The 27,389-nt window shown below is 56.3% G+C and overlaps 2 protein-coding genes across 2 annotated transcripts in view; one reads left to right on the forward strand and one right to left on the reverse strand.

Annotated features, from left to right (window-relative positions):
- IFT140 (intraflagellar transport 140) overlaps window positions 1–27,389 on the forward strand; it is a 94,628-nt gene that overhangs the window by 51,296 nt on the left and 15,943 nt on the right. The window lies entirely within an intron of this gene.
- TMEM204 (transmembrane protein 204) lies at window positions 131–22,066 on the reverse strand. Its single transcript, XM_036308857.1, has 3 exons — window positions 21,009–22,066; window positions 15,834–15,989; window positions 131–1,930 (listed from the first exon to the last, which is right to left on the reverse strand). The coding sequence occupies exons 1-3, from the start codon at window positions 21,286–21,288 to the stop codon at window positions 1,686–1,688; spliced, it is 681 nt and encodes a 226-aa protein (XP_036164750.1). The 5' UTR covers window positions 21,289–22,066; the 3' UTR covers window positions 131–1,685.

Below are 27,389 nucleotides of genomic sequence, written 5' to 3' on the forward strand. Positions count from 1 at the left end.
CTGGCCATGTGGACAAGGGGACTCTGTTGGAAGTGACCTAGAGTGGCTGGATGGCGTAGCTCGGCCTTTCTCTGCTCACTTTTCATTTAATATAAACACGATCACAGACTAGAATAAACCACATGGCCAACTTTAAAACTTTAATGAACATTTATATAATCATATACATAATATTATTAAAATTATACATCTTAAATATTTCATTATTCTTTTTCAAAAACAATTATTTTTAGCAAATGATTTGGGGGAAATCCATTGTCGGAGAGAAGCTCAAACCTAAATGTTCCCATGAACATACTGGTTGTGGGGCAGGCATCTGGCTGTTGCTACACTGACTGCTAGCTTTATTATAGAGGATGAGGCCATGGATGCTTTTAAATCATCCTCAATTGCTTTATGACTGTTCGCATCCGCATACCCCAGATGGTGAGCAGGACCGTTTGTTCTGACTATCCTGGAGCGATACAGTCTTTGAATTCCAGACTGGCCACCTCACTTCTCTGGAACGTTAAAAGCAACAAAGCTAAAAGTTTCTTGGGGTTGGAGGCTCAGCCCAGTGACAGCCGGGCCTTACCCTGGCTTTGCATGGCACCCACAGCGCCCAGGGTCAACTTCCTGGGCCAGAGGACGGCCACAGCGATCCCACTTCCAGGTGGCATGAGCTCAGGCCGTGCAGCTATCAAAGGATGGTCCTTTCGATGTCGTCAGGCAGTCCTTGAGGACATGGCCAGTTTTTTAATGTTTTCTGTTCAGCCTGGAGACTTACGGCCTGTTCACCTCTCACAGGTTTAAGAGCTGGGTGGTTTGGAATCCGTGTAGCATCGTGAAGGTATCGCCCGCCAGGTGTTTGACTGAAGAGAGGCCAAAGGTTTTATGTGGGAGAAGTGGACCCCTCTCAGAATTTCTTTAAACAAATAGACTTTCCCCTCCGGCTCCACTAACTGCGCATCTGCCAACATATGACCACAGTATGCAGAGTCTGTAGGAAGGTGGGCGTCTGAGGCTCGGTTGACCAGAAATGAGAACAAGGACATGAGTCACCCGAAGTTTCACTCCCACCAGATCTTTAAAAATGTCCCCACCCTTCTCTTACTGCTAACCCACAAAAAACACATAAAACAGACCGAATTCCTTTTTCCATGTGACAGTGTAGGGAGATACAGCACACATTCTAGACAGTGGGAAGAGGTTTCCATTTTATTTTAACTTAGAAAAATAATCAGGCACAAACAGACATTACTAACTCCCTCCTGTCCTAAAGCCGTAACCATCGGGTTATAGATTCTGAGCCCCTCGAGGAAAATACAGCCATTTCCAGAAAATCTCCCGGGATGTTCTGCTTCACCAAAGAAAGGGTGGCCGCGGTGCCCGTCTCAGCAGGCACAGAATAAATTAACCCCAGACCGGGGCGCTGAGCAGGGCAGCTGCGCCCTCACGTGCATCTCGGGCCGGCCGCCTTGCGACGTGCATGAGCGTGAAGCCAGGTTGTGAGTGGGTCGGGGAGGCTGGCACGGACGATATATGATCATATATTTATATAAACATAGTAAACATACCTGTGTATCGTACATATGCATATAGAAGAAACCCTGGGAATCGCCGCCTCCACGCAGGCAGTCCCTCGGTTTCTAGACTGTTCCATTACAATGGATAAAGTCCCAGGCAGAGCCTCTCCCTGGCACCCGTCAGCACGGTGACTCCACATAGTCATTGTCTAGTCCCCGGCGAAACCGAGCCGTCAAGGAGCGGCTGATGACAATCACTCGGGGCGCCATGCAGTCCTCTCTCCTGTGAAGAATGTTCCAGATGAGCATGGCGGCTGCCAGGGTGGCCAGGAGGCAGGCGCCAATGTTCAGGTAGCAAGACCAGGACAGGCTGGTGTACGGGCCGATTCTGTAGAACGTCACCAGCCCAATGACCAGGATAAAACCTGTAAGTGAAAGACAGGCATTAAGAAAGCCTTCCTCGGAGCCGGGGGAAGCCTGCGGACTGCCCTCTCGAGGCAGCTGTGCCTCTGCCCTGACCCCCGGCGCTCCCCGGGTGGGTGAGGAGCCCAGTTCCTGGCGCCAGCCTTCAGGGCGGAGGTGCTCCGCACTAGGCCCGCGTGGGTTTTTATGACCTTTGAGTCTGTAGCTGGGGGTGGGGGTGCAGTGTGCGCCCCGCTAAATCCTGCGCAGGATCCTTGCCAGGACTGGAAAGAAAGCAGTCTGTCCCCATGTGCGCTTCCTGGACCCTCCAGGGGTCAGGCTGCTTCCTGAGCCGACCTCACCATGAAGGTGGCACTGTCCCTCGCTTTCCCTCACCCCAGCAAACCCAGTGGTAGCTGTGTAGGTCCTCCCTGACCTTTATAAGCACTCCATTCGTTCAAAGTGAAAGCAAACCATTTTTCTAAATCTCATTTAGTAACAACTCTGATTGGTGTTTAACTCGGTCTGAATTCCTGTTCCTAAGCGTTTTCTTGTTCTTAGCATTTGCTTCTAAAGAAATAGAGATTTTCCTTCAGAACTCCAGGTGGCCTCGAGCTGCATGCTTAGGCAGGGGCAGAAGCCGAGATCGGAGATGTGTCCGAGTCTCCTGCTGGCGCGTTTGGCTTCTCCTCTTACTTCTAAATAGATGCAGCTGGTTCTAGAATTTCCCTCTCGCCCATACCCCCTGCCCCCAGTTGCATTTGTTTAGAAGGGGAGGGGGCTGTGCTGGGACTGTGGCCAGAGTCTTCCACTGATGGCAGTTCCCACAGACTAGTTCACATTTATTTTTTGTTTTGTTTCATGTGGTGTTTTTTATATATATACTAGAGGCCCAGCTCACAAAAGTCGTGAGCGGGTACAGTCCCTAGGCCTGGCCTGCGATCAGGGCCATCTTCCCCAGCTGCCCGCTGCCAGCCCTGTCCCCCACCCCAACCCACCTCCAGTTCTCTATTCACCATCAGGTGACCGGAGCCTGCCAGCTGGGGAAAGGGACCAAGAGGTGGTCAGTGCGCCTCATAGTGACTGGTCCAGCGGTCGTTCTGGTTGTTCCACTGTTAGGGTAAATTTGCATATTGCCCTTTTATTATATAGGATAGAGGCCTGGTGCATGGGTGGGGGACAGCTGGCCTGCCCTGAAAGGGGCCCTGGAGCAGGTTGGGGGCTCCCCGCAGGGGGGGTGAGGCCAGCCTGGGCGAGGGGCCACAGGCAGTTTGCAGACCAGCCATGCCCCGATTGGGGTAGGGGTCCCTGCTAGGGGGCGGGGCCAGCCTGGACAAAGGGACGCTGGCAGTTTGCAGGCCGGCCACACCCCCAGCTTTGTCAGGAAGGATGTTCAGAATAACATCTGGAAGACATCTGGTCTAATGAGCATATTACCCTTTTATGTGTGTGTGTGTGTGTGTGTGTGTGTGTGTGTGTATAATTTCAGAGAGGAAGGGGGAGAGAGAGAGAAACATTAATGATGAGAGAGAATCATTGACCGGCTGCCTCCTACACACTTCCTACTGGGGACCGAGCCTGCAACCCGGGCATGTCCCCTGACCAGGAATCTAACCACAATCTCCTGATTCATAGGTCAACGCTCAATCACTGAGCCACGCCGGCCAGGCCAGCCTTGTTCACATTGAGTTCATAGCTAACACCACAGCATTGTTACTTTAATAATTTTATCTTTAAGGAGCTCCAGAGACTTGATTTTACTAATTCTTACAATAGGAAAGCCAGGACTTTCACCCAGAACTGATGTAATGGAGTTCAGCTCTGAATCCAGGCTAGACACCCCGACACTGGGATGGAGGAGAGGCCACCACTGCTCTGCTATCGAGGAGGCTGGTCCTGTCCCTTCTTGTCCCCTGAGATCGTCACACTTCTCAGCTGGGGGGAAAGGGGCTAAGTGAGGCCGAGGAAACGAAGGAGGCTGTGGGGCTGAGCGGAGCCACGGCTAGCAAGAGTGAGGACAGAAGCAGAAGCAGAGCCCTGGGAGGCCCAGGGAGCCCCATCTTCTCCACCAGCACCCCACCCTCTGATGTGCTGACCTGAGGGAATCTGTTTCTTGGAACCAAAATGCCTGACAAAGACATAGGCTCTGTGTAACCCAGCATCGTCCAGGTGGGACTCTGGCCCCTCTCAGGCCCGTCCACGCTCCCTGCCCTGTGCCCTGGCCAGGCTGCTGCTGCTGTGGTCCCTGCCTGCCCCGCACTGTGACATCCACACGTCTGTTCCTGCTGGTCCCGCCCCGCAGCCTTCCCTGCTTTCCTCAGAAAACCGCGTCATGCACACCCAGCATGGGGCGGAGCAGAGAGCAGCGCGACGCCAGCTAATGGTCCTACTGACTCGGGGGCACGTCAGTGCTGGGGTGCGGTGTGGGGGACAGGCTTGAATTTTCTAAAAACAAGCAGATGTTCTCATCATCACGCACCTTCTAGAATGTATGAATTAGACATTCACCTACCTCAGCCGTGTCGGAAACAATGGTGACAGTGACTAATCTATTGTAATTCTTACAGTACTTTGTGGAGCTTTTTATACATGGAAAGCTTCTGGATACTTCCTTTCTGTTAAAAATAGCTAATTCTGTTTGTCATGCACACTGACAAAAAAACCTGTCATTTCTCTCTCCCAGGGAAGGGTGCACCCTCTGCTCACGATTTTATGGCACCGAGTTTTGCATTAGTGCGGAGGGAACTGTAGCTGTTTTTTGTGTAATGAGAATGAAAATGCTTTATGTGTCCTTGTCATTTTTACTGCCTTTGGGCATTTTTTATCATCCAAGGGAGCTTGTTATGCCTGGTTTCAACAGACTCAGAAGGATGGGGCAGGATGGGAGCTTAGGGAGAGCGAGTTAGGATCCAGCTTATGTCTGAGATGAGAGGAGCCAGGCCCTGACTGAAGGGGGCTCCCAGCGAGGCCAGTGGGAGCCCGCAGGGAGGGCAGCGTTGACGACTTAACTCGACCAGAAGGAATTTACCCAGAGCGCAGCAGCTGGTTTATGTCAGTCACCCGCCCGGAGGAGGGGTACTGACGCTTATCCTCTGCTGTGATTGCAACCCGTTCCTTTTTATGTACTTATTTTTAAATATATTTTTTGAAAAGAATTTCTTAAAAAATATATTTTTATTGATTTCAGAGAGGAAGGGAGAAGGAGGGAGAGAGAGAAACATCAACGATGAGAGAGATTCATTGATAGGCTGTCTCCTGCACGCCCCCCAGGGGGGATTGAGCCCGCAACCCAACCATGTGCCCTTGACCAGAATCAAACCTGGAACCCTTCAGTCTGCAGGCCGATGCTCTATATACTGAGCAAAACTGGCTAGGGTTATTTTAAAATATTTTTTTCATTGATTTCAGAAAGGAAGGGAGAGGGAGAAGGAGATAGAAACATCAATGATGAGAGAGAATCATTGATCAGCTGCCTCCTGCACACCCCCTATTGGGGATCAAGCCTGCCACCCAGGCATGTGCCCTGACCTGGAATCGAACCGTGACCTCCTAGTTCATAGGTCAGTGCCCAACCACTGAGCCATGATGGCTGGCTGTTTCTCTTTTTAAACTAAGCCTCTTTTCATGTTGTGTGTGTTATAAGAATATTTTAAATCTGTCACATGGCTTCGGCTGCAGTTCTACCACATCATTGGTCCTAACAGAACAGTGTGAAGGAATTGGGCCTCTCTGGCCTCCAGGGCAACCCCCTCTCCCAGCTCAGTTACCTGTCTTGAGGTTGGTGTACATCACTGATGAACACAGAGAGCGGACCTTGAATTTCGTTGTAAGACATTTCCGTGGAGACTGGCGAATTATGAGAGCTGGATGGAAAGAGGTGACCCTAATCTAGAAAGGAGTAGAAGGCACTCACTCACCAGATTGGCAGAAGTAGAAAGGGAGGAAACACAAGTGTTGGCCCAGGTTCGAGGCGGAGGGGTCCCACCCTTACTGAGTGGGAGCTCAGGACAGTATAGTGTTGCCCTCCTAGGGTTACACCGAGTGAAACTCCTGCTCATCCAGGAAATGACTGTGCCCCAAAGGTGCAATGTCTGAAACTCGTGTCCACGGGACACAGTGGGCTCTGGGCAGCCGGGACAGGAGAGGGGCAGGTGCACGGCTGCGTGAGCAGCACTGCGCTGGGGTGGGCCGCAGAAACAGTGGTGCGAGAGGACGTCCCAGGGACACAGCTCAGTCACATGTGCATGGTTCCCACAGGCTCAGCCGCCAGGCTGCTCTTTAAGAAAACCTGACGAGGGAATAAAAGTATAAAACACCCGGGAGCCCTGGCCCGGTGGCTCAGTCGGTTGGAGCATTGTCTCGTACCAAAAGGTTGCAGGTTCAATTCCCGGTCAGGGCACATGCCTAGGTGGCAGGTTTGAGCCCTGGTTGGGGCATGTATGGGAGGCCCCTGATTGCTGTTTCTCTCTCTCTCTCTCTCTCTCTCTCTCTCTCTAATTATCAATTAAAAACAACAAAAATATCCTTGGGTGAGGATTTAAAAAACACAGGGAGTGGCCGACACAAGTGCAGGACAGCGGTCACCTCCCGGGGGAGAGAGGGCTCAATGGGAAGGACACCCAGGGCTTCTCGTTTCACGTCAGTGTGTCTTTAGCAGGACACACATGTTTCACTGAGTTCTCTGCATACATATTTCACAATAAGACATTTAGAATATCTTAGAAGTGCACCTCATTTTAGATTCTTTAATTAACAAGCACTTCCTGCAGTCCGTCCTGACACTGGCAATCAGCCTCTGCTTTCGCCTGTGCACAGTCGGTTCTGTAGCAGATACTGATGCATTTACACGCTTCTCCTCCAAGCGCACCGTCAGCTCTGGAAGACACACATCATGTGCCCCCCACGCACAGGTGCCGTGTGGCAGCTGTTGCCCTAGGACGTACCTCAGCCTGGCCCGGGCCCGCCTCAAATCTCCTCCCCCTCTCTTGTGGCTGCCCTGTCTCTGTCACTCTGTAGCCACATTGGTGCCTCTCTGTGCCTCTGAGATGCCAAGTTCTACCTCCAGGCCTTTCCTGGTGCTGCCATCCCTATGTTTCAAGAGCCCTGGCGGGAGGGTTGCCTTCTATCATCTGGTCCCTGGTCCCTCAGCACTCCGCTTAAGCTCACAGCACGGTGCCTCCTCCAGCTGTTGTCCCTGCAGCTGGAGTGCGGCCCACCTGTTCATCTCGGCCTCTCAGAGCCACCCAGTTTGAGACGAATTCAAGGAGATCCCCTAATGCAGAGTAGAGTGTAGTGTGGTCGCGGGGAAAGAAGACGTGATGAATAGCAGCTTCCGTAGCAAGTCCTCTAAGCTTCTTTCTCTCTCTTGTTTTACTACGTTAATTTATTATTAAGGAAATTATTACTATTGTAACTCATTTTGCCATCTTGAATGAAGGCTCTTCTGAGCTTCTTAATGACTACAAGCTGTCATAGGGACAGGACCCCGGTCCCCACCACTGAGTAGAGGTCGCTGAGCGTGGAGCCCGGGCTGCGGTGCCGGCCGGCCCCTGGCGTTGGTCACTGCGGCATGTTCGGCAGACCTACTGAGATTCCACTCGTGTGCTTGGGGCGGGGGGCGGGGTTTCTACGGCTCAGTGGACTTTTCCTTGGGGACCTGGCATTCTTCTTGGGGAGATAAAGACGAAATTAGTCACTATAGCGTGGTCTGCCCTGTGAAAGAGACGTTTAGAACATGTGGTGGGAGTGAGGGGCCAGCACTCTGGCAGTGAGCAGGGCTGGTGGCTGGGCGAGCCCTCCCAGTGAGCAGTCAGGCGAGGCCTGTGGCACCAGGAGACCAGCATGTGGAGAGAGCACTCTGAGCTCCAAGTGGTGAAAATACTGACCCACTGAACACTGCGGGGGCAGAGCGGCCACTGGCTTCTAACCCCGGGCAGTGCCAAGGCACCGTCCCAGCACTGAGTGGCAAGACTCGGACGCTGTCCCGTGCCCACACTCAAATTTCCCAGCAGCTCAGGCTACTCAACTGTACTGTTACTTCTTTTCTTAAGATCGCTATTATATTTTGAAAGTAGGGTAGGCTGTGATTTTTAAAAATATACGGAGTATATATTTTTTATTGATTTCAGAGAGGAAGAGAAAGGGAGAGAAACATCAGTGATGAGAGAGAATCATTGATCGGCTGCCTCCTACTGGGGATTGAGCCCACAACCCGGGCATGTGCCCTGACTGGGAATCGAACCAGCGGACTCTTGGTTCCTGGGTCGACGCTCAACCACTGAGCCACACCCGGCTGGGCTAGGCTGTGATTTTGTAACCACTGGAATCTGTTTATTATTTCCTCTCTATGTTTAGCTATGTTGCCTACAAGGTACACAAACTGCAGTTTCAAAGTGTGCCTGGTTTTCCCATTACAAGATGAAAGAACATTCAGGGTATGGATAATTTGTTCAAGAAGTGTCAATTTGCCTTGGCCAGTGGTTCAGTGGTTAGGGCACTGGCCCACACACCACAGGGTCACAGCTCGATTCCCGGTCAAGGGCACATTCCTGGGTTGCCGGTTCAGCCCCTAGCCCTGGTTGGGGCGTGTGCAGGAGGCAACCAAAGTCAATGGGAATATCCTCGGGTGAGGATTAACAAAAGAAAAGAGAAGTGTACATTCCCCTGTTCACAGACACCCTGGGTATTGCCACCTCATCCTGAGAACACGAGCAGGAAAGTGATAAAGATGGCAGGGCAGGGGCAATGCACGGCCTGACACATGGCGTTTGTGCAGAGTGAAAATGGACGAGCGGTGCCTCCTCCTATTTCATCATTTGTCTTGGAAACTGGAAAAGCCAGCAGTGAGCAGCACTGGCTGTTTCCAGCACAGGTGTGGGTGTCTCACTTCCCAGCTGGTGTAACTCAGTGGTGAAGACCACTGAAGAAAGGGAAGTAGAAAGGGACAGTTATCACATTTACACGACTTATTCTGTGTAAAGATCAGTTTGGGCTTTGCATTATTTTAGTGCAGCATATAGTCAGAGAAGGGGTTTGCTTCCCTCACACTAAAAAACACATTTAGAAAAACCCTCCTCTGCACCAGGAAGGTGCAAAGAACCTTCTGAAACAGCGGGCCCGGGGGCTGTGCTGCGGAAAGAGCCCAGGCCCCACGGCGGCTGCTGCGTGGCAGGGCTGGTGCAGTGACGCTCGCACCCCCTCGTCCAGGGGCAGCTGCTAGACAGTGTCCGCTGGTCCAGGGGTTAACAGTCGCCCAGCCCCGCCCGAGCCAATGGGAGCTGTGGGCGCTGAGCAGACACAGGCAGCGTGGGATCTTCTGTGGGTGCCACGTGTCAGCAGTAAAAAGCCAGAAAGACACGGAAAGGCAGAGCATGTGGGCTCCCTGTGCGCCTCCAGCCTCAGCCCAGAGGCCGGGGAATCGCCTGTACAGACGTCCTTCTGAAATCAAACTAGCCTCTTACTGTCATCGAGCTCGGCTGAGGGGGAGCGCGGTGTTGAGGCGCTAGATATGGGGCTGTGCTGGTCAACCTCAGATTTTGTTTCTGTTACAGCCTGCTGTAGAGACCCCTCTCTCCTCAGAGCTGTCCCTGGAAAGACTTTGCAGTGATGTTCATGTTTGCCCAGAAACAAATCAAAGGGGAGAGTTTGAGCAAACACCCCAAATTCTGCACATGGAGTTGGTTCCCGCCTCATGGATTTCTGTTTGCAAAGGCAGCAGCCCCTTCCTGTGAGCCGGCCTCGAGGTGGGCAGTGTGATTCACACTCGGCCTGCAGAGCGCCCTTTCCTTTCCCTTCCTTCCTGCCCGCTTCCTCGGGCGGCGGTGTCTGTCACGGGGCCTTCCTCCTGAGTGACGGTCAGCACACGCAGGTGGCAGAAGTGGAAGCCCGCGGGGCTGACCCCGAGCTCTTCGCCCAGCACACCTGCCTCCGCGCGCACGGCAGCCGAACTGGCAGAGCGGGCACCTGTGACAGAGCTGGCGTGAGGCTTCGAGAGAGAGTATTTACAGGGCAAACCAGCTAGTTGATGGGTCCGCTCAAGGCACAGCTGTGGTTGGGTTCTTGCTACACTGTGAGCAGAAAAACAGTGGCTGTCCAGTGTTTCTCCCTAGACCAGTGGTTCTCAACCTTCTGGCCCTTTAAATACAGTTCTTCGTGTTGTGACCCAGCCATAAAATTATTTTCGTTGCTACTTCATAACTGTAATGTTGCTACTATTATGAATCGTAATGTAAATATCTAATATGCAGGATGGTCTTAGGCGACCCCTGTGAAAGGGTCGTTCGACCGCCAAAGGGGTCGCGACCCACAGGTTGAGAACCGCTGCCCTAGAGGGAGGGATTCTGGAGAAAGGACAGACTAAAGATGGTACGATGGATATGATCAGACACGTCCATAGGAGCCAGTGCTCGGAGCAGCATGGAGGAAAGGGAGGAGAAGGAGAAATGAGAGGTGCAGTGGGGATGTAGGCTGGGCCATGGGACACAGAGGCAGATGATAGAAATTTATCCAGACCAAGCAAAACCTCATCTTGTCCTATGAGAAGGTCCCTGAGCCTAAGAAAACAGCAGAATTCCCACCAGCTCCTGAGATGCCAAGACAATTGCCATTTATCACCTCGACTGACCTTAGAGGACTGATAAAATCAGCATTCTCAGGGGCGGGGGTAAGTGGCTCCTTGTGTGTTTATAGGTTTTGCCATCATGAGAAAACCTCTAATGATTTCCAGAAATGGAAAGAGGAAACCAGCAGACATGAGTCCATGTGAGGCTTTTAAAGTGGCTTTTGACCAGGTTCCACAGTAAGCTCCTCTCTTAGTCATCCTGCTCAAGCTTTCGAGGAGGGGACTGGCCGAGGCCAGAGAAAGAGTGCCGCCCCGAGCTGGCGCCAGAGGTGGTCATGCGAGGACTGCTGTCCCGGCTGCAGCGCGCGTGTGCAGGGAAGAGCTCAGCGTGCAGATGGCACCGAACTCTCTACGGTGCCAGTCTTTGGAAACTGGGGTGCAAGTGGCCCGAAACAGACAAGTGCTGGTCCCTGTCTTTGGGAGAAAAGCACAAGGGCTTGGGACTGCTGGGCAGCTGCATAGAGGAGATGAGGAGCTGTTGGGAATGTACCAAGGAGCCCCCAAGGCCATTGTGAAGGCAGCTCAGAACGAGACATGGAACAGCCGGCCTCTGCAAAGATGGATGGTGCGGCACGGACACCATTTGTACTTGACCTGCATCATTTCATTGCGGTTATTGCACTTTGAGGAAAACGATAAATTAGAGGAAGGTCCAGGGCCACTCACATGATTGACAACGAGGCCAGATGAAACTTCCGCTGAGATGGAGGGTGAGGGCTACTTATGATGAGGGTTGATAAATCATAAACTAGGAATAATATCAAATATTAGAATAAGAAACCCATGGATGCCTGAGAAGAAACCCTGCGATAAATGTGTGGCTAGTGGACCTGCAGCCACTGTCTAAAGGCAGATGGCTTGGTAGAAGCCCCACTTTGGGACATTGCGAAGGGGACTGTGTTTTTATCATAAAGTGTCTGGGTGTCACAGGCATGGAGGGGTGCAGCCCGGGACACCATTTCTCAGGTCCTAGATTCGGCGGCGCTAGGGAATTTTTTCACGTATATACCGGCATTTTCCAAAACGGATCAGAGGTGGCATATGCACAGGCTTGAATGAGCAGTGGGGGCGAGAGAGGAGAGCTTAGGGAGGGAGTACATGAGAAGCCTGGTCTTTGGGTCCCCCATTGCATGACTCCATCTTGTCATCAGGCAAGACATTGGCTCCCAAGATGAGGGGGATAGCCTGCTAGCCCAGGGCTCTCAGTAGTGGGGTGCACAGTCCTCCACCCCAGGGGGAGCACCAACAGGCACTGACGAAGGATGGCGAGCCGTGGGGGACACCCGCTATGTTTCCAGATCGAGCATGCGCGGCCACAGGCTCTCAGGCTGGGACTCCTATCGACAGTGCACTGCCCCAGAGGCTCAGCGGTGGCCAAGGAGTTACCCTTCAAAGACGCAACTTGACCCAAGTACAGAGCCCCGAATAACCGCTAGATCATTCGTCCCACCTAAAAACGTCAGCGAGGGCCATATGTGGCAGTCAGTCCTGCGTAACCAACAGTGAAGGCCGCTGCAGGAGGGTCACACTTAGGACATTTCCAAGCCCCCACAGCATTCTGCCCAGGTCAGTCAGCCCGTGGCATGGGCTGAGGGCGCACTGGGGGGCTCCGGCTCTCGCAGTGAGCTCGGGGGAGCCCTAAGTCCTGACAGAGCACGGAGGCTGTGCCTGGGGACTGGGGCGTCTCCGTGTGGTGGTGTCCAGCAGGGCCATAGTGGGAAGTCAGAATGCCGACAGCAGCAAGCACAGCTGAAGATGGTCTGCAGGCCTGTGATCAGGTGCCCCATCCAGAGCCAGGCAGCCTGCTCGTGCCCACTCTCCCCACACGCCCTGGGAAAGCCACTGCTCTCCGAACCCTGAGGGCCCACGGCTGAGCTGCTGCAGCCTGCGCCCCGGCTCTACCTTCTGCTCCAGGATCGGACACAAGTGGTCAGCATCTGCGCTTATCCGAGTCTGGGAAAGGCCTTCCACCTCTTGTAGGTGGCGCCCTCTGACCCCCTGTTCGGCGCTGCTGTCCCTGCTCTGACTGCCTTTCTGTGTACATCAGGGAGACCACAGACACGAAGAAACAGGAGAAGCAGCGAGAGGAGGAACCAGGAGGGTCAAGGAGTGAGTCAGATCGAAGCTCATGCCTGTGTGAGGCCGTGGGACAGAGCACTTATGCTCGCAAGGCAGGGCCCATGTGTCGCAGCTGCTGGCTTGGGGGCTGGGATGGCCCAAGAGCCCCACCTTGCAGGAGCCTCTGCCGTCATTAGAACATGAGGGGCACATGGTCGCAGCCTCACTGTTCATCGCCTCCAGAGAGGCCTCTACGCTCTGAAGTTGGATATCAGCAGACTGAGTGGTGGGAGGGAGAGAGAGGGTGCCTGACCGTTGGTGTCTGTCATGTACTGGTTACAACAGGAAGAGCTGGGGGGAGGGAGTGGCCGGGGACAGTGCAGAGCCCCTCCATGGTGACTGCACCCTCCTGCCCCCGACTTCCAGGGGCTGTTAGAGACCCAGCGGGCCCTGGGCTTGTGTCTAACATGCAGCGTGCTTTCCACAGGGAAAATGCAGGCTTTTCACAGCATATTCAGCTCATGGCGTGGGGGTGGAATAAGGGACAGAAAGGAATTTTTTTCACCTTTAAGGTCAATTAAAATGACACTTGGAAAATTCTGCAAAGAAAGTAGACACTTGCATGCGGCTGCCTGAACATGATAGAGCAAACCGGGTGAAATGGCTGCTGTTTCCTAGGTTTTGATCCATGGAAATGGCCGTTTTGTAGGGTCCCCAATGTGAGCTGGCCCTTTGGAGCCGCAGCTCTGAGGGGCTGAGACTGTCCTTGTACAGACGCAGGCCAGGCATCGTGTAAGTGTGGGTTGTGCCCAGAAATGATTGGGAATGAATGAGCAAGTGGGCAGATACCCATCGCGGGCGGCAGGGCCAGGGCGCCCTCCTGGCAGCGTGTGCCGCCTCTGCCCGGTTCCAGCTGTTCCCGGCCCCCCGTTTCGCCATGTGCTTTCCCTTCCTCGTTCCTCCCCTGCCCACCCTCTGGCCCGGGCACTGGGGACTCAAGGTTGGCTTGCGTAACAGGTACTAGCAGGCATTTCCCCCTCCTGGGACAGGATATCCTGGCGCCCTTCAGTCTCCCCCTGACTGTTTAAAACAGACCGGAGCACAGGAAAAAACCTAACTCTAAAATTAGCAGCGCGATAGAAGAAAGGCACATAGCTGCATTCTGTACTGTTTGTCAATGAAACAAGTCTAAACAGGGCCAAATGCATTTCCTTTTTGGGCAAAACAGACCTGTGGGGAGCAGCGGGCAGACACCAAAGGGAGAGGCTACCTGTGTCCGAAACAGCGCGGGCTGCCGCCCGGTGCTCCTGGCTTTTTCCGTCCGCAGCTGCCTGACTTTTTGTTAGAGCCCCGTCCTGCCTGCCCAGAGGGCGTGCTGGCCTGGAAATGCTTAGGAGAGGAGCACATGTCCCTGCCCCCCACCAGCGCAGAACCCCCCCCCCCCCTTTGGCAGCCCTCCCACTGCCAGAGCTGCTGCAAGACAACTCGATTTTAGCTCATGGGGCTCCCCCCGCCCTTTGAGATTTTAAAAAATGTTACTTGTAAATAACACTATCTTGTTCTAAAATAAGAGTTTGCAGGAAGTAAGATGTCAGTTTCACACCAAACCCACAATATTTCTCCTAATATTTCTAAATAAATGTTTCAAAGAAATTCTTGAGAAACACTGCAGTGAGTGATATGATGATCCTGCTAAGAGTTATTTTCAGATCAGGAAATGTTACTTCCATTTCCTCCATGCCACTAAAATGTCTGTTTTTAATCTAGCTTTTCCAATCACGGTTTGAAATCTTCCACTTCCTTCTTGAAGGGATGGAATTTCAGATAACCCCACGTGATAGATAGAGACGGGTTGATTCACTGAGGCGAGAAACCAGTTCTGTTTCACAGCCCTCGGGTTAGCAGAGGGCAAATGGGTACTTTTCCTGAATCACTTGGAATGTCTGGGTTTTCACCCACAGTCATGGAGGAGGGGGTGGGGGTGGGGGCAGAGTGATCAGAGATCCGTCCTCCTGCCTCATTAATTCTCAGAAGCAGCCCAGTGGGGGGCAGACTTCCTCCCTGCTTTACAGTTGGGTAAACTGAGGTGTGGATTGGGTCACATGGATAATAACTGATGGAGCCAAGATGCAATCCAGTCCCCTTCGCGCCAAACCCCGCGCTCTCCCCCGGCCGGCCCTCAGCTACCCCTGCTGTGTCCAGCCTGGGGCAGGGACCTGCTCAGGCCACACGCAGGAGGCCCTTCCGATTCACACCCAGGCGCTTCCCGCACACGAACACCTGCCAGCCTCAGCCTCCTGCTGGGAATTGTTCTCCCGAAGGATGGGGCTGGGACCCATTATTCCTAGAATGATTCACTTCGGACTTCCCAGCGTTCCTTCCACTGGACTCGCTGGAACTGCACCTTCAACACTGGGACAAGCTGCCGTTCTCTGCCAGGCACGTCAGCGACTAGTGTCTCCTGCCCTGGCCACTTCGTCAGCCTCTTCCCCTGGGACCACGGGCCGAACCTTTCCCCGGTAGGTAGTGGAAAGCCTGAACATCCCAGGTTGCCACGGTCGTTAACCCCGAGCCAGCAAGAAGGAGCAGAGGCCGAGAGAAACCAGCAGAGCGGCCCCTCATGGTTCCTCGACGGCCACCAGGGCACCTCGGAGCAATTCCACCATTGACACCACCGCTCGCACCCGAGACCACAAGGTGTGCTCATGCCCAGCCCCAGTTCACCCTCCAGCCACCCCCCGGGGCTGTGGCGGCTTCCAAGTTGTTCCAGAGGCTCACTCCCTGGTGGCTCTGGTCCTGGCTGCCCTGCGGAAAAGCAGGGCTGCCTCCCCTCGCCAGGCATAGGTTCAGATGGCACTCGCCCCCTGCCCAGGGCAGGCTGCTGCACCCCTCCTCCGGCTGCTGCACCCTCAGGAAGGCGTGAACCCAGGCCACCGCCGCACGGCCCGCAGGGGCCAGAGAAAATGCTAGATGCCAAAGACTTTGGAAGATGGCACATCATCCCCGAGTCAGCACCTTGTCTCAAAATGGAAAAGGGCCGAGGGCCACGCTGGAGATACAAAACCACTGCTGCTCGGGTCCTCGCGTACCCCACCCCGTGTGCACGTTCCCGTTGCTCCTGCCCACAGGGATGGGTGGGGCAGGAGGGTGACCCAGGGGGTTGCTGTGGCAGTAGGAGGCCACAATGGGCCTTCCAGCCCCAACAGAAGCTGCCGCTGGTTTGCCCCTCGGGTCCCAGGGGTACTTACTTGCCAGCTGGAACGCAGCAGCCATGGCCTCCTCCCAGCACTGGGAATCCGGTGACATGAGGGGCAGGCCCGTCAGCCCCAGGATGAAAGTGAGCTGGCCCGCAGCGAGGGCCACCGTGGCAACCAGGTTGCAGGCTCGCATCATGTCGAACTGCACTGGAGGGGCCAAGAGGAAAGAAGGCAGGTGGTCAGCGCAGGCGGGCGGCTCAGGGTGGGTCTCTCTCTCCTCCTGGGGCTCATCCCTCTGTCTGCACTGACAGCCTCACTGAGCTCCCTCTGCCCCCCAACCCAGGCTCTGTGTACTGTGCTCCCCCACCCGCACCCAGTCCAGGAGTGAGGTGCAAGGGACATACACACAGGGCAGAGGGAGCACAGAGCAGTGCTGTGGGTGACCCGCAAAGGCCAGGGGCAGGGGCATCCCTTCCCGGCGGCCCTTCTGGACAGTTAAGGTGGCCACCACAGAGCCAAGTGAGGTCTGTCAGCCTCCGGGGCCCCCCGCCCCCCACCCATGTCAGGCAGCGAGGGTTTCTGTGGCTCCCTGTCCCTGCCAGGCAATAGTCACAGTTGGGCTTTTGCAGCCTGAGTCGAGTGGAGGTGCTGTGCCGCTTCCTGCCATGGAGGGTGCGCTCCTCCTCCCCATTGTGTCTCAGCTGCTTCCTTCTTGCCATCCATCTGTCATCCTCAGCCTGAAGGGTTTCCCCTTCCCCAGTCCCAGGCCTCCTCCCAGTGCCCGTTCTGGCCTGGGGGTGGCACCACTGGCTCTGAGGCCAGATGGATGCCAGAGGACAGTAGCAGAGGCACCGCTTCTGGGAAGTAAGAGCAGATTCTAGGAGATCCCAGAGCCGAGGGCCAAGTGCCAAGAGAGAGAGAGAGAGAGAACATGCCACTAGATGCATGACAGTCACCACTACATTAACCCTTTCACCTTCCTGAGCACCGTGGGTCCTGCTCTCTCAATCGCTTTTCTGCAGGCACAGCCCCTACCCAGGTGGGCTGTACTTCCCCATGATTGAGCTCACAATCTGTAGTCTTCAGAGCAATCACAGAAACAACTGCCATCACTGTAAGCCCTTCACAGGGCCAGGAGGCAGGGGTTGGGCGAGGTTGGGGAGCCCAGGGTGCCAGCAGGGCCAGGCCAGGTATGGTGATGGGTCCAGGACTGGGAGGAAGGAGCAGACACGGAGCGGAGGGCGGCCGCAGTGCTCTGAGCCTTAGCACAGGGGCGTGTGCTCACCGGGGTCTGCAATTTCCTCCCCTCCCCCAAGGCTGAGGCTGGGGCTCCTGCCTCCTTCTTCACACTGATTTTCTTTGCAATTATTTTTGCCATTTATATGACTGTACAGAGGCTCTGCTTCTCTAAAAGATGTAGAATTTAGGGGGTGGAAGTGACCTCATAGATGAGGGTGTTAGACATGACGGAGGTTAACAGCCAGACCCGGAGAAGTCCGTCCGTTTTCCCAGGCTCGGCCTTGCAGGTGAGGAAAGACTTGAATGGACTGCTGGCTGAGGAGGGGAGTGGCCTGGGGTGGACACGGGCACCAGGGGAGCACGTGTTGGTACAGTGAGACCACATGACCAAGGCTGGGAGAGCCAGGAGCTCAGCACCAGGGACCTGGCCGATCCCTCCCCGTGTTCTGCCTGCTGCCCTGCCCACCCGGGCATCCAGCTTCGTCCTTCCTAGCAGCTCTGTGTGCACAGCCCTGCGCTGCACACCCAGCAGTGGCTCCAGGTGGCGTCCCCAAGCTCACAAGCCGCCACCTAGGCCCTGCCCAAGTCCTTGAGGATCCATATTGCAGATGTCCAGAGGCTGTAAAGGATGGAACATGACGCTCAGAGACTCGCCATGCGGCCTGAGGAGACTCCTCTCTGAGCCGTACTCCCTTCCCTCGGAGGCTGGCACCCACCACGCCCAGGTGTTCTACAGGTTCTAACACTGCCTATGTCATAGCCTGGGCAGCAGGACCTGAAATTTTTTTAATATATTTTTATTGATTTTAGAGAGAGTGGAAGGGAGAGAGAGAAAGAGAAACACTGATGTGAGAACGAAACATTGCTCAGCTGCCAACTGCACTTCCCACCACCACCACCAACAGGGATCAAGCCTGAAACCCAGGCCTGCGCCCTAACTGGGAATCAAACCAGCAACCTCCTGGTGCACAGGACGATGCCCAACCAAAGGAGCCACACCAGCCAGAGCCAGGGCCTGGCTGTTAAGGAGCCTAATGTGAGTGTGGCACGGATGTCACCTGGCCGGGCAGCAGTGGTACACACCCCGTCCGCCTACATTTCCAGGGAGACGCAGGCCCCCCACCTGGGGCCGGAGAGCATCAAATCTCCAATGGGCAGGGCATGTATCCAGGATTTAATTATGTTTATTCATGATACAGCTCGCTTCAGAAACAAAGCATCAGGTGCCTGACAGGATGCATGAAATAGGGAAAGATGAAAAATGATGGAGAAAACCGGACCAGAGTAAGACGGACACCGGAGTTAGGTTGTGAGATCTCTTTGGGAGCCAAAGGGGGCCCTCAAGTCTCCCATGTTCCCCCCAAACCTCACAGCAAGGAAAAAGCCACCTGGTCAGTAATAAAAGTCAGGATCGCTGCGTCCTGCCCAGCAAGCATCCTCAAGGTGACCCACTGGATCCGAGGGCAGCTGGAGGACCTGGACTGGCCCCTGTGCCCCTGCCCAGTTTGCTCAGCACACCCAGCAGCACAAAATCCCTGACCAAAGTCGAGTTATGTCTCCTCCAGATGTTTGCCATAAGGCGTCGCCAGGACCGCTGGCTCAGAGCTGGCCGGAGCCTCCTGCTGTCCCCAACCGCTGCCCTGGCTGCCTGCACAAGGTCTGGGATCTCTAGGGCAGCCTGGCTCTCTGGGCAAAGCAGGACCAGTGATGTGTGACCAGGGACATGCGCGTCCCCTTGGCGTCCCTAGATGGGTTCTCGGGATTGAACTGTGCACCAGACGTCAGCTCCGAAACCCAGACCCCACCATCCCGTCACGGACAGACGGGATCATTTGACAGCGACAACTGGCTGGTGTGGAGGTGTTCGTGCAGAGGCAGCAGGCATCGTCCAAGCACTCCCTGCTTCTTCCTCCGTCTCTGTGCCCGGCTAGGTTGTGGGCACAGCGTGGGCTGGGTTATTCATAGGAGCTAATGGAACTGGGCACTGGCTTGACTTAAGGTGGTGGGGGAAGCCCCGGTTCCGGGCCACCAGGGCCAGGATGCCGGCTTGCTGCTCCCTGTTCATGTCACAGGGACCTGGTGTGAAGTGGGCTCACTTTGCTCAATTCAGAGTTGCTCAAGAGAAGCTTCTGTAGACATTTCCCTTGTTCTGGGTAAATATTTGATGCTCAGAGATCCATTAAGGGTAGCTGCCACGGGCACCATAGTAATGGCAGGAGGCTAATTTAAAAGTTGGTCAGGCCCTGGCCAGTGTGGTTAGAGTGTCAGCCCGCATACTGAAGGGTCACAGGTTCAGTTCCCAGTCAAGGGCACGTACCTGGGGTGCATGCGGGAGGCAATCAGTTGATGTGTCTCTCTCACATCGATGTTTCTTTCTCTCTCTCTCTCCCCACCCCCTCCTTCCCTTCCACTCTCTCTAAAAATCAATGGAAAAATATCCTCAGGTGAGGATTAACAGGGGAAAAAGTTGGTCAGGGAGCTTAGCAGGTGGTCTGGGACGGACAGCAAACCAGGGCGGGTGAGTGGGGCTGCTCAGGACACGTGGCAGGGCGGGAGGGAAGCGCAGCGTGGGCTGGCTGTGTGGGGGTCAGAAGGACCCCTGTGTGTCCTCCTGGCCTGAGGTGACCAGTCCTTAGCATGGGGACAGAGGGAGTGGACACACAGGGGGGGCACCTGGTCAGCGTGGGGGACCGTGGCAGGGGTCCTTGAGGCCCAGGGCTCCCCCCCCCCCCCCATGCTGGGCCACTGGCTTTCGTTGCTCCTCAGGGCAGTCCCCTACCAGAAGAATCGTTCTTGACCAGCCAGTTACAGACACCCCAGTCCATCTGCATCTGTCCAGTTCCCCACAGGCCCCTGAGTTCTGAGAGCTCATAGAAAAGTCTGAAGTCATTCATGCACTTGGTCTATTAAAGAGACGTTTCGCTCCCTACTTGCCGGGCAGATAGCCACCCTTCGGACAGACACTCCCTCAGGCTGTGGTGTGGGACTCTGAGTAGACCGAGTGGGTTGCATGCCCCCAGGAACCTCGTCTGAGCCCGTGCTTCCTGCAGCCTCCGGTTTTTGCCTATGAAATGGGACGACATCCTCCCCGCCACCCCCACCCCCCGGGCTCCCTCACAGGCCGGGGTTCCGAGCCACAGCAGTTGGGAACAGCCACACAGCGGGCACATCACATGTTTGCGTTGCTTGAAGACTTTGGGGACACCCTCGACAGCATCTAGCAAAGGCCCAGCTGCAGTCTCGTGTGTGTCACATTTCCTTAAAGACACGCTTGGTCCTCAGAACGGATGACACCCACCTGCGAGTTAGACCCTCTCAGTCATTGGGAGACTTTGCCCATCAGCCACCGTGGCTGCGTAGGTGAACCCTTCCCTCTGGGACACACAAACCTGACCCTACTTTCAAAGTCGGGTTCCCAGCTTCCCGAGCAGGGACAGACCCAGTGCTCCGCGTGGCCAGCCAGGGCCCGCGACACCACGGAGGGGCAGGGGGGCCGGGCGCTGCAGCCGGCTGGTGTCCTACTCACAGTCAGCCCTGCTGGGTCTCCCCTGGGCTGCCTACCGCCGTCACCACCCTGACGACTGTGGAATGAAGTCAGAACTCAGCCATGTGTCCTTAAGCTTCTTGTTTATTTTTCTCGTTAACCATCTTAAGTTCCACCAGGAAAAAAATGTATGTTTCTTGGTTTGGTTAATGCATTTGCTCTTTAGCGTGCATACACCCGAGAAAAGCCCACCGCTGCGTGAGGAGAACTCTGTCGTGAAGGACAGGCAGGCTTGAGCCGAGTAGGACTGAAGTGTGCCTGTGACTTGCCAGGGGAGGGTGGGCATGGAGCTCGGGGGCCCCTCTGGTCCCCCAAGAGCCAGCGCTGCCCCTCAGACCAAAGCACCCCTCACCCGTCAGCAGACACTCCACCTACGCCGTCTGCATGCCTCGCAGGGCAGCAGGCCCTGCCGCCCTAAAGGAGACAGAAAAGCGAGCACTTACGTTTGACGGTGCCTCTGGACTCCTGGAAGCCTGCGGCCTCAGAGCCCCAGCCCAGGGCCTCGCACTCCCTGGTGTCCGCCTGTCCGGGCCTGGCCCCGGGGCTCGGCCCGCCCCGGGCCCTGTCCACCAGCCAGCAGGACCTCCAGAGCCCCACGCTTCGCTTGCGCCCGTCCTCCAACGTCTGATACACCCAGTTGGGGGTGAAGGCTGCCGCATTGTTGAGGATGAGAGAGACCAGGGCCACCAGCACGGCTGTGGCCACCAGTTTCTGGACAGTCATCACTGACTGCTGGTGCCAACCGCTTGTGGAGAAAGTCCCGGTCCTGGTCAGCTGCTGTGGCCTGGGAGAACCAAGACGCGCTAGGGGCGGCTAGAGGACATCACCGTTCATTCTTGGAGGGTTGGGAAGGCCCGTGCAACAGGTGCCGGTGAGCCCACCTCACGGTCCTCCTTACCCGCCTTCCTGCACCTGGAGCAGGGGCAGACCTGCTCTGCGGGTGACTGCGTGGCCCATCCCGAGAAGGAAGCAGGGCACCAGCGAGAGCCCAGAGTCCTGAATGCGCCGTTGTCCTGGGAAGCAGAGGCCCAGGGAGACTGGCAGCCTCTGGTCCCCCACGCGGGAGAACAGAGAGTAACTGGGGAGGAGAGACAGGCGGCAGCGTGGTGTCAGCGGCCTCACCCCTGAGAACCAGCTGCGCTCCGAGCACAGCCCGTGCGGTAGGCAGGCTCTGAGCAGGGCCGCGGGGAGCAGTGCGGGTTCAGCAGCCTCTGTGCTGTCTGAGCCCCTGCCTGGTGCCTCCAACACAAAACGGCTGGTCCTGGAAAGCAGAGAGCTTGCTGTGGGGAAGTATGTGTGTGTGTCTGTGTGTGTGTGCGCGCGCGCACGCGTGCATTTTCCCTCTGTGTCTCAGCAGAGAGGAAATGGTTGTTTTTGAGGCTGTTTTTGGTGAGCTGGAGGGCGTAGCCAACTGCAACAAATAGCTGCCTGTGCAGCAGCCAGACACTAACAGGATGTGTTTCCTGATAGGAAAGGCAGGGGGGCCTTCTGAAGTCCTGCTCCATGACCCTCCTCCCCGGCTCCTCCCCATCTTCCTTTCCAAAAGGGAGGGCTGGGGTGCTGGCCCAGAACAGACCCACGGGCCCACCTGTCTGTCTGGGCCGTGGCCAGCCTGGCACTCGGGTGCTGCCCACAGCGCTCCGGGCAGTCTCCCGTGCTGGGTCTGGGACAGCGGCAGGAAGGTCAGGGCAGGCAGCACGCTGGTGACCAGTCGCCCACCCAGCCCTCCGTTGTTCCTCTCAGCACAGAGGTACTGCCAGCCCACGGTGTGCCAGGACCGCCCTTGTCCCAGGGACATGCAGGTGGAGGAGGGAAATGCTCAGAGGGGAGAGCAGCAGAGGAGGGCCGGGCGTGGTAGAGGGCCCCCTGAGACGGGCCTTCGTGTCCCACCTCAGACCCACTTACTGCCTAGATCTGGCGGGTCAGGGACTCCCTTGGAGAACTACCAGACCAGGACGTCATCCTTGAAATACGAGAAGGTGGCGCTCTGGACATTCCGCACAGGGCACCCAGCGAGGCCTGAAGGGGACTGCATGTGGGGTCTGGCCTGGGCTGTTTTCTGCTGACGGGAATGTCAGTCTGCACAGCGGATAAGGGACCAGGTCGTCACGGTGGTGTGTGCTGGACCTCGAGCTGACCCGTCAGCTGCTGGGGCTTCAACAGGCCCTCATCTGCTCTGCTCAAACCCCTCCGGACCTGCCGACCAACACAGCGGGAGGTTCTGTGCCATCACCTCGGAGACCCCGCCCAGCGCAGGGCAGTCAGCCAGCCAAGGCCCCAGAGCAGCTGTACGAGCAGAAAGGAAGGTGGGCAGCATGGTCCGTGGGCCTTTGCCGACAACGTGAAACCCCTGAGCTCCAGGGAGTACAGCACGTGCCTTGACTGTTTGCCGTCTTCACGCGCTGCCCGCCCCAAGGTGTAGGGACCACCAGTACCCTCTCAGGAGAGAAAGGTGGGGCTCAGAGAGGTCACAGAGATGATGCGATGACCTCAGCGGGGGTCAGCTGGTCTGGTCTCCCCAGTCCTCACCTTTCACCTCCCCACTTCTGGAGCTCCGGAGAGTTCCCAGCCGTGGAAGCCCTGGCCCTGGGTGCTTTCCGTCCCAGGTGTGCTCAGGGCCCCTGGGTGCCACGCACAGGGTGAGGCTGCCCACGCCACTAAGTCTGCATTTCTGAAAGGCAGGGTGTCTTTGGAGAATCTGGGTCTCAAGAAACGTCTGTCCAAATTCTCTGAGGAATTTGACCTATTTTAGGCTTTTCCCCACTTTCCATGGCTTGTGCCAGGAGCAAAGCTGCTGTTCCCATCCCCCTCCCTGTGGTCCTGCCTCTCGGTTCCCGGGACTGGATGGGGGAGGGCCTGACAGTTTTGTCTGCCCTCATTCCCACAGGCAGCCTGTTCTCTCGGGAGGCCTTGAGTGCACAGAGCAATAGATGGAGGCCTTGAAAAGGCAGTTTTCCCAGGTCTTCATGAGAAGAGGATCAACTCCCCTCCTTGTGGATGTAAATCACAGATTCTTAGCGAGTCTTTAAAGGGCTCGTTTCTGACAAAAAGCAGCACATGGTCTCAGAAACAAAGCTCTGGCTCCGCTTGCCTACGGAGCAGCCACTGGGCCAGCTCCATCCAGCTGCTTCCCAGGCTGGGCAGGGAAGGTTCCAGGATCCTCAAGGGACTCTGTCGGGTTGTCAGGCCCTGCACCCTCAGTCATTTCCCCAGATTCTGGCTCATGGTGGAGGGGGTGGGGCAGGGAGAGCAGCAGGCCTGGTGGCTGCTGGACTTGAGTTAGGAGTGACCCTGTTCTCAGAGGACACCCCCCACATCCACCTGTCCATCCTGTGACCGTGGGGGTCCCGTGGGGGATGGAAGCCGGGCCATGGGCCTTCCTGTCCTCCAGAGTTCCTGATCTTGGGTCCTGCGTGGGGTCCAGGGCAGCGCCCGCGAGTGCCTCCCGTTCCCGCACACGGGCAAACAGGGCTGCTTATCTTAGAGCAGAGAGGCGGGGAGATTTGGCAGCAGTGTGTGTGCGGCTGGCAGAATATGAGGCCGTTAATCCTCCAGTCATCCATGCTCTGGCAGGAGGTCTCCATGGAGCAGCTGAGAAGAGGGGCCTCTGGGGCTGGTTCTAGCAGCTTCTCGGAGGACTGGCTTTCCAGAAAGTTGGGCGGGATCCAGGCCGGCCCCTCGGCTGCCCTGCTGCCTCGCCTCGCGCGCAGGCGCCTCTCTGAGTTGATGCAGTGCAGATGTGTGTGCTGTCCACAGACTGGCTCAGACAACAGGAAACTCTCAAGGCTTGGATGGAGACCGGCCGTGTTTGCTTCTTGGGGTATATGTTGGATGCACAAACCCCAGAAGCGCACACTGGAGCTGGAGCTGCCCATGGAGAGGCAGCTGGTGCTGATGCTGTGCTGGGGGCCAGCCAAGGACTCGGCCGGCCTTTCGGTCGACGTTCTCGCTGTCCCGCATTCAGCTGTGTGGGGAGGCGCCTGCCCGCTGTGGTTCGCTTGGGCAGCCCGGCCCAGTGGGACACCCAAGGATGTGCTTCCAGCACACGCTTTCTCGAGCTCCCACTTGGTGGAGATTTAAATCCAAGGACAGAGCCCTTTGTCACATACATGCACACAGCATGCCCGATGCTTCTTTAGTCCAGGGAGGCACCATGAACCCCAGTCAGGTCAACAGGGCCCGTCCTCTTCTCCCGAGAGCTCCCGTGGCTCCCAGGTTTCTCTCTTGTACAGGTTGCTTTCCAGTTTAATTGGATTCAGATACCAACCATCTGCTTTCAAGACAAGGCAGAGGGAAGGGGGAGGGGACAGACGAGGTCACCCTCAGCCTTCATCACCCTCGCACTGGTCTCTTACACCCTTGGCATAGAGTATTTTAAATGAGGTTCCAATCGTGTGACATCTTTTGGAAAGGGAGCATAAAAGGCCCCATCTCGCCCAGCCTATGTGGCTCAGTGGTTGAGCCTTGACCCATGAAGCAGGAGGTCACGGTTCGATTCCGGTCAAGGGCACATGCCCGGGTTGGGGGCTCAATCCCCAGTAGGGGGTGTGCAGCAGGCAGCCGATCAATAATTCTCTCTCATCATTGATGTTTCTCTTCTTCTCTCCCTCTCCCTTCCTCTCTGAAATCACTAAAGATATTTAAAAAGGGGGAGGGCATGTCTAACCAGGGTCTTGCACAGCAGCCGGGAAGGCCAGGGTGAGCCCAGACCCCAGACTGCTACCCACTGCCCAGGGCTGCCCACGCCCACTCGGGGGCCAAACCTTGGAAGCACTGAGGCATGTTTAACAGGGAATGAGCAGCCTCTGAGGAGAAGTGACAACTCCTGCCAGGCCCGTCAGTGGAGAGATTGTGCAGAATTGACTAGAAGCTGTAGGTGAGACCGGTGTCTGCTTTGAGATTCCAGATTGGAGCCAGGACGTGGTGCTCTTACTCACTGTCCTTTCCAGGACCAGCGAGCGGTATGTCGGAAAGCCTCGTCGCTGGGTCCGACGCTGCCTCCTAGACCCCCAGGGCCCCAGCGAGCCTCCGCCACAGGAGGGGCGGCCTCCAGGCTGCATCCAGATGTGTGTTTCTAGACAACTGGCTTCCCACCCGTGGTGCTTCCGAGTGCATTCCCACTAGCACATGAGGACGAGGGAGACAAGTTCCGATTTTCCGCTTACTGTAAGGAAGGACGTGTGGTACAGGGAAGGTGATTTCTTGCCTGAAGCCACTGGATGGGGAAGGGGCAGGAGGGGCTGACTCGGATGTCGCCGCAGCACGGCTGGCCCGGGCAAGAGACAGCGGCCGCCCCTGAGCTTCTGCTCTCAGCACCTGTTCATCCGAGTCCGAAGGAGAGGAGTGGATTGCGGGGTGGCTTTTGCCCATTAAAAGCTCTACCAGTGGCTTCTACCCCAGAAATTACTGCCAGGTCCTGTTCCTCAGCGCTGTGGGAAGGCCCCTGTGAGGTTACCAAAGGGGATTGAGCTCCAACGTCCCCTCTCACAGGCCAGTCTCAGCCAGGCCATGGCCACACCTGGGGCGCGTGACGTCACCCCTGCCCTTTCGGCCGTCCCTCCATACTTACATCTAGTGGATTTTAAAAAGTTCCAGCAGGACCCACGTAGAGCCAAAAACATGCAAAAGTATACATTTGCTTGCAGGAAAGGGCACCTAGCTGTGCAGCGTTTAGACCACAGACACCCACAGTGAGGCCCATCCCGCTGGACAAGCGCCCAGCTTCCCATCTCAGGAGCTCTTTTCACCCCAGTATGTCCATGGCAGGAAGCCTGACATGAACACCGCCCCTTCCCTCGTCCATCCTTGGGCTATGCTCAGGCAAGGCCATTAGGTAAATGCCCACGGCACCGAGGCTACAAGCTGGGCCCTGCACACGGAGCACCCCTACCTCGCCGGGACCTTGGCTGCGCCTCTCAGAGGCCCCTGTCCTGAGCCTGTGAGCGGAGTGGCCTAAGTCCCTCGTGCTGCTCAGCTGAGCCCAGGTGGGAGGGAAGCAGCAGCGCCAGCCCACCTGCTCCAGGGGCTGCCCTGCCTGAGGCCAGGCTTCATCTGAAGGGAGGGCCCCAGAGGAGCAGCTGGGGATTCATGTGTGAGTCTGTTTACAAGGGTGTGCGTGTGCATGAGCATGTGGTTGCCCGTACCTGTGCCTAAGTGTCAGAGTGCATGTACATGTGCGTGCAGGCCCATGTGTGCATAAGCATGTGCGCGGACCGCAGGTTTTATGATAGGAAGACATCCATTTGGTCCACAGGAGACGATGCAGTGAGCGCAGTTGTTAACCTTTGCCTTCGTGGGTGGAGCTCACACCTGGATGTTTGGAAAGGGCCTGGGTCTGAGCTCAGGGCCAACAGGCCTGAGGACCACCCAGAAGGAAGGGCCGGAGAGCGTCCTCTCAGGCAGCCCCTGCAAGGACACTGGGTTGAGTTTTGTGGAGCCTCATCATTCTTGCAGAGTGGCGTCCGGGGTCTGAAACCATTTCCAGGCTCACCCTGAGCCTGGGACCTGCCAGGGAGTGGGGCGGGAGCCCCAGGTCAGTGTCAGCGGAAGTGAACACTCTAGAAACCTTACAGTGAGCAGGAGGAACCTGTGCCCCTGAGCCTTTGATGGGGTGCGCCCAGCCGAGTGCCCTGGTGACACTACGAGGCTCCTGGGGATGGGCCAGGAGTCCTGGGGACCTGCAGGGAAGCTCTTCGGTCCCACTCCTCAGCTTGCTCTGCAGGCCCCCAGACCTCGCCCCATCATCTCTGGGATAGGGGAGGGGAGGGGCGGTCCTGGACCCCCTGTGGGTGTGATGGGTCTGGCCAAGAGAAGCCAGTGTTTGC

Source organism: Myotis myotis, unplaced genomic scaffold (genome assembly GCF_014108235.1).
Source record: "Myotis myotis isolate mMyoMyo1 unplaced genomic scaffold, mMyoMyo1.p scaffold_m19_p_5, whole genome shotgun sequence".
Classification (NCBI taxonomy): Eukaryota; Metazoa; Chordata; class Mammalia; order Chiroptera; family Vespertilionidae; genus Myotis; species Myotis myotis.

What these genes read in the sequence shown, in the direction of transcription:
- TMEM204 (XM_036308857.1), bottom strand. Translation starts at nt 21,288, where the DNA reads ATGACTGTCCAGAAACTGGTGGCCACAGCCGTGCTGGTGGCCCTGGTC. An exon ending in GTCCAGAGGCACCGTCAAAC is followed by an intron (nt 15,990 to 21,008) that starts GTAAGTGCTCGC and finishes TGGCCCCTCCAG; the next exon opens with TGCAGTTCGACATGATGCGA. An exon ending in TGCTGCGTTCCAGCTGGCAA is followed by an intron (nt 1,931 to 15,833) that starts GTAAGTACCCCT and finishes TTTCACTTACAG; the next exon opens with GTTTTATCCTGGTCATTGGG.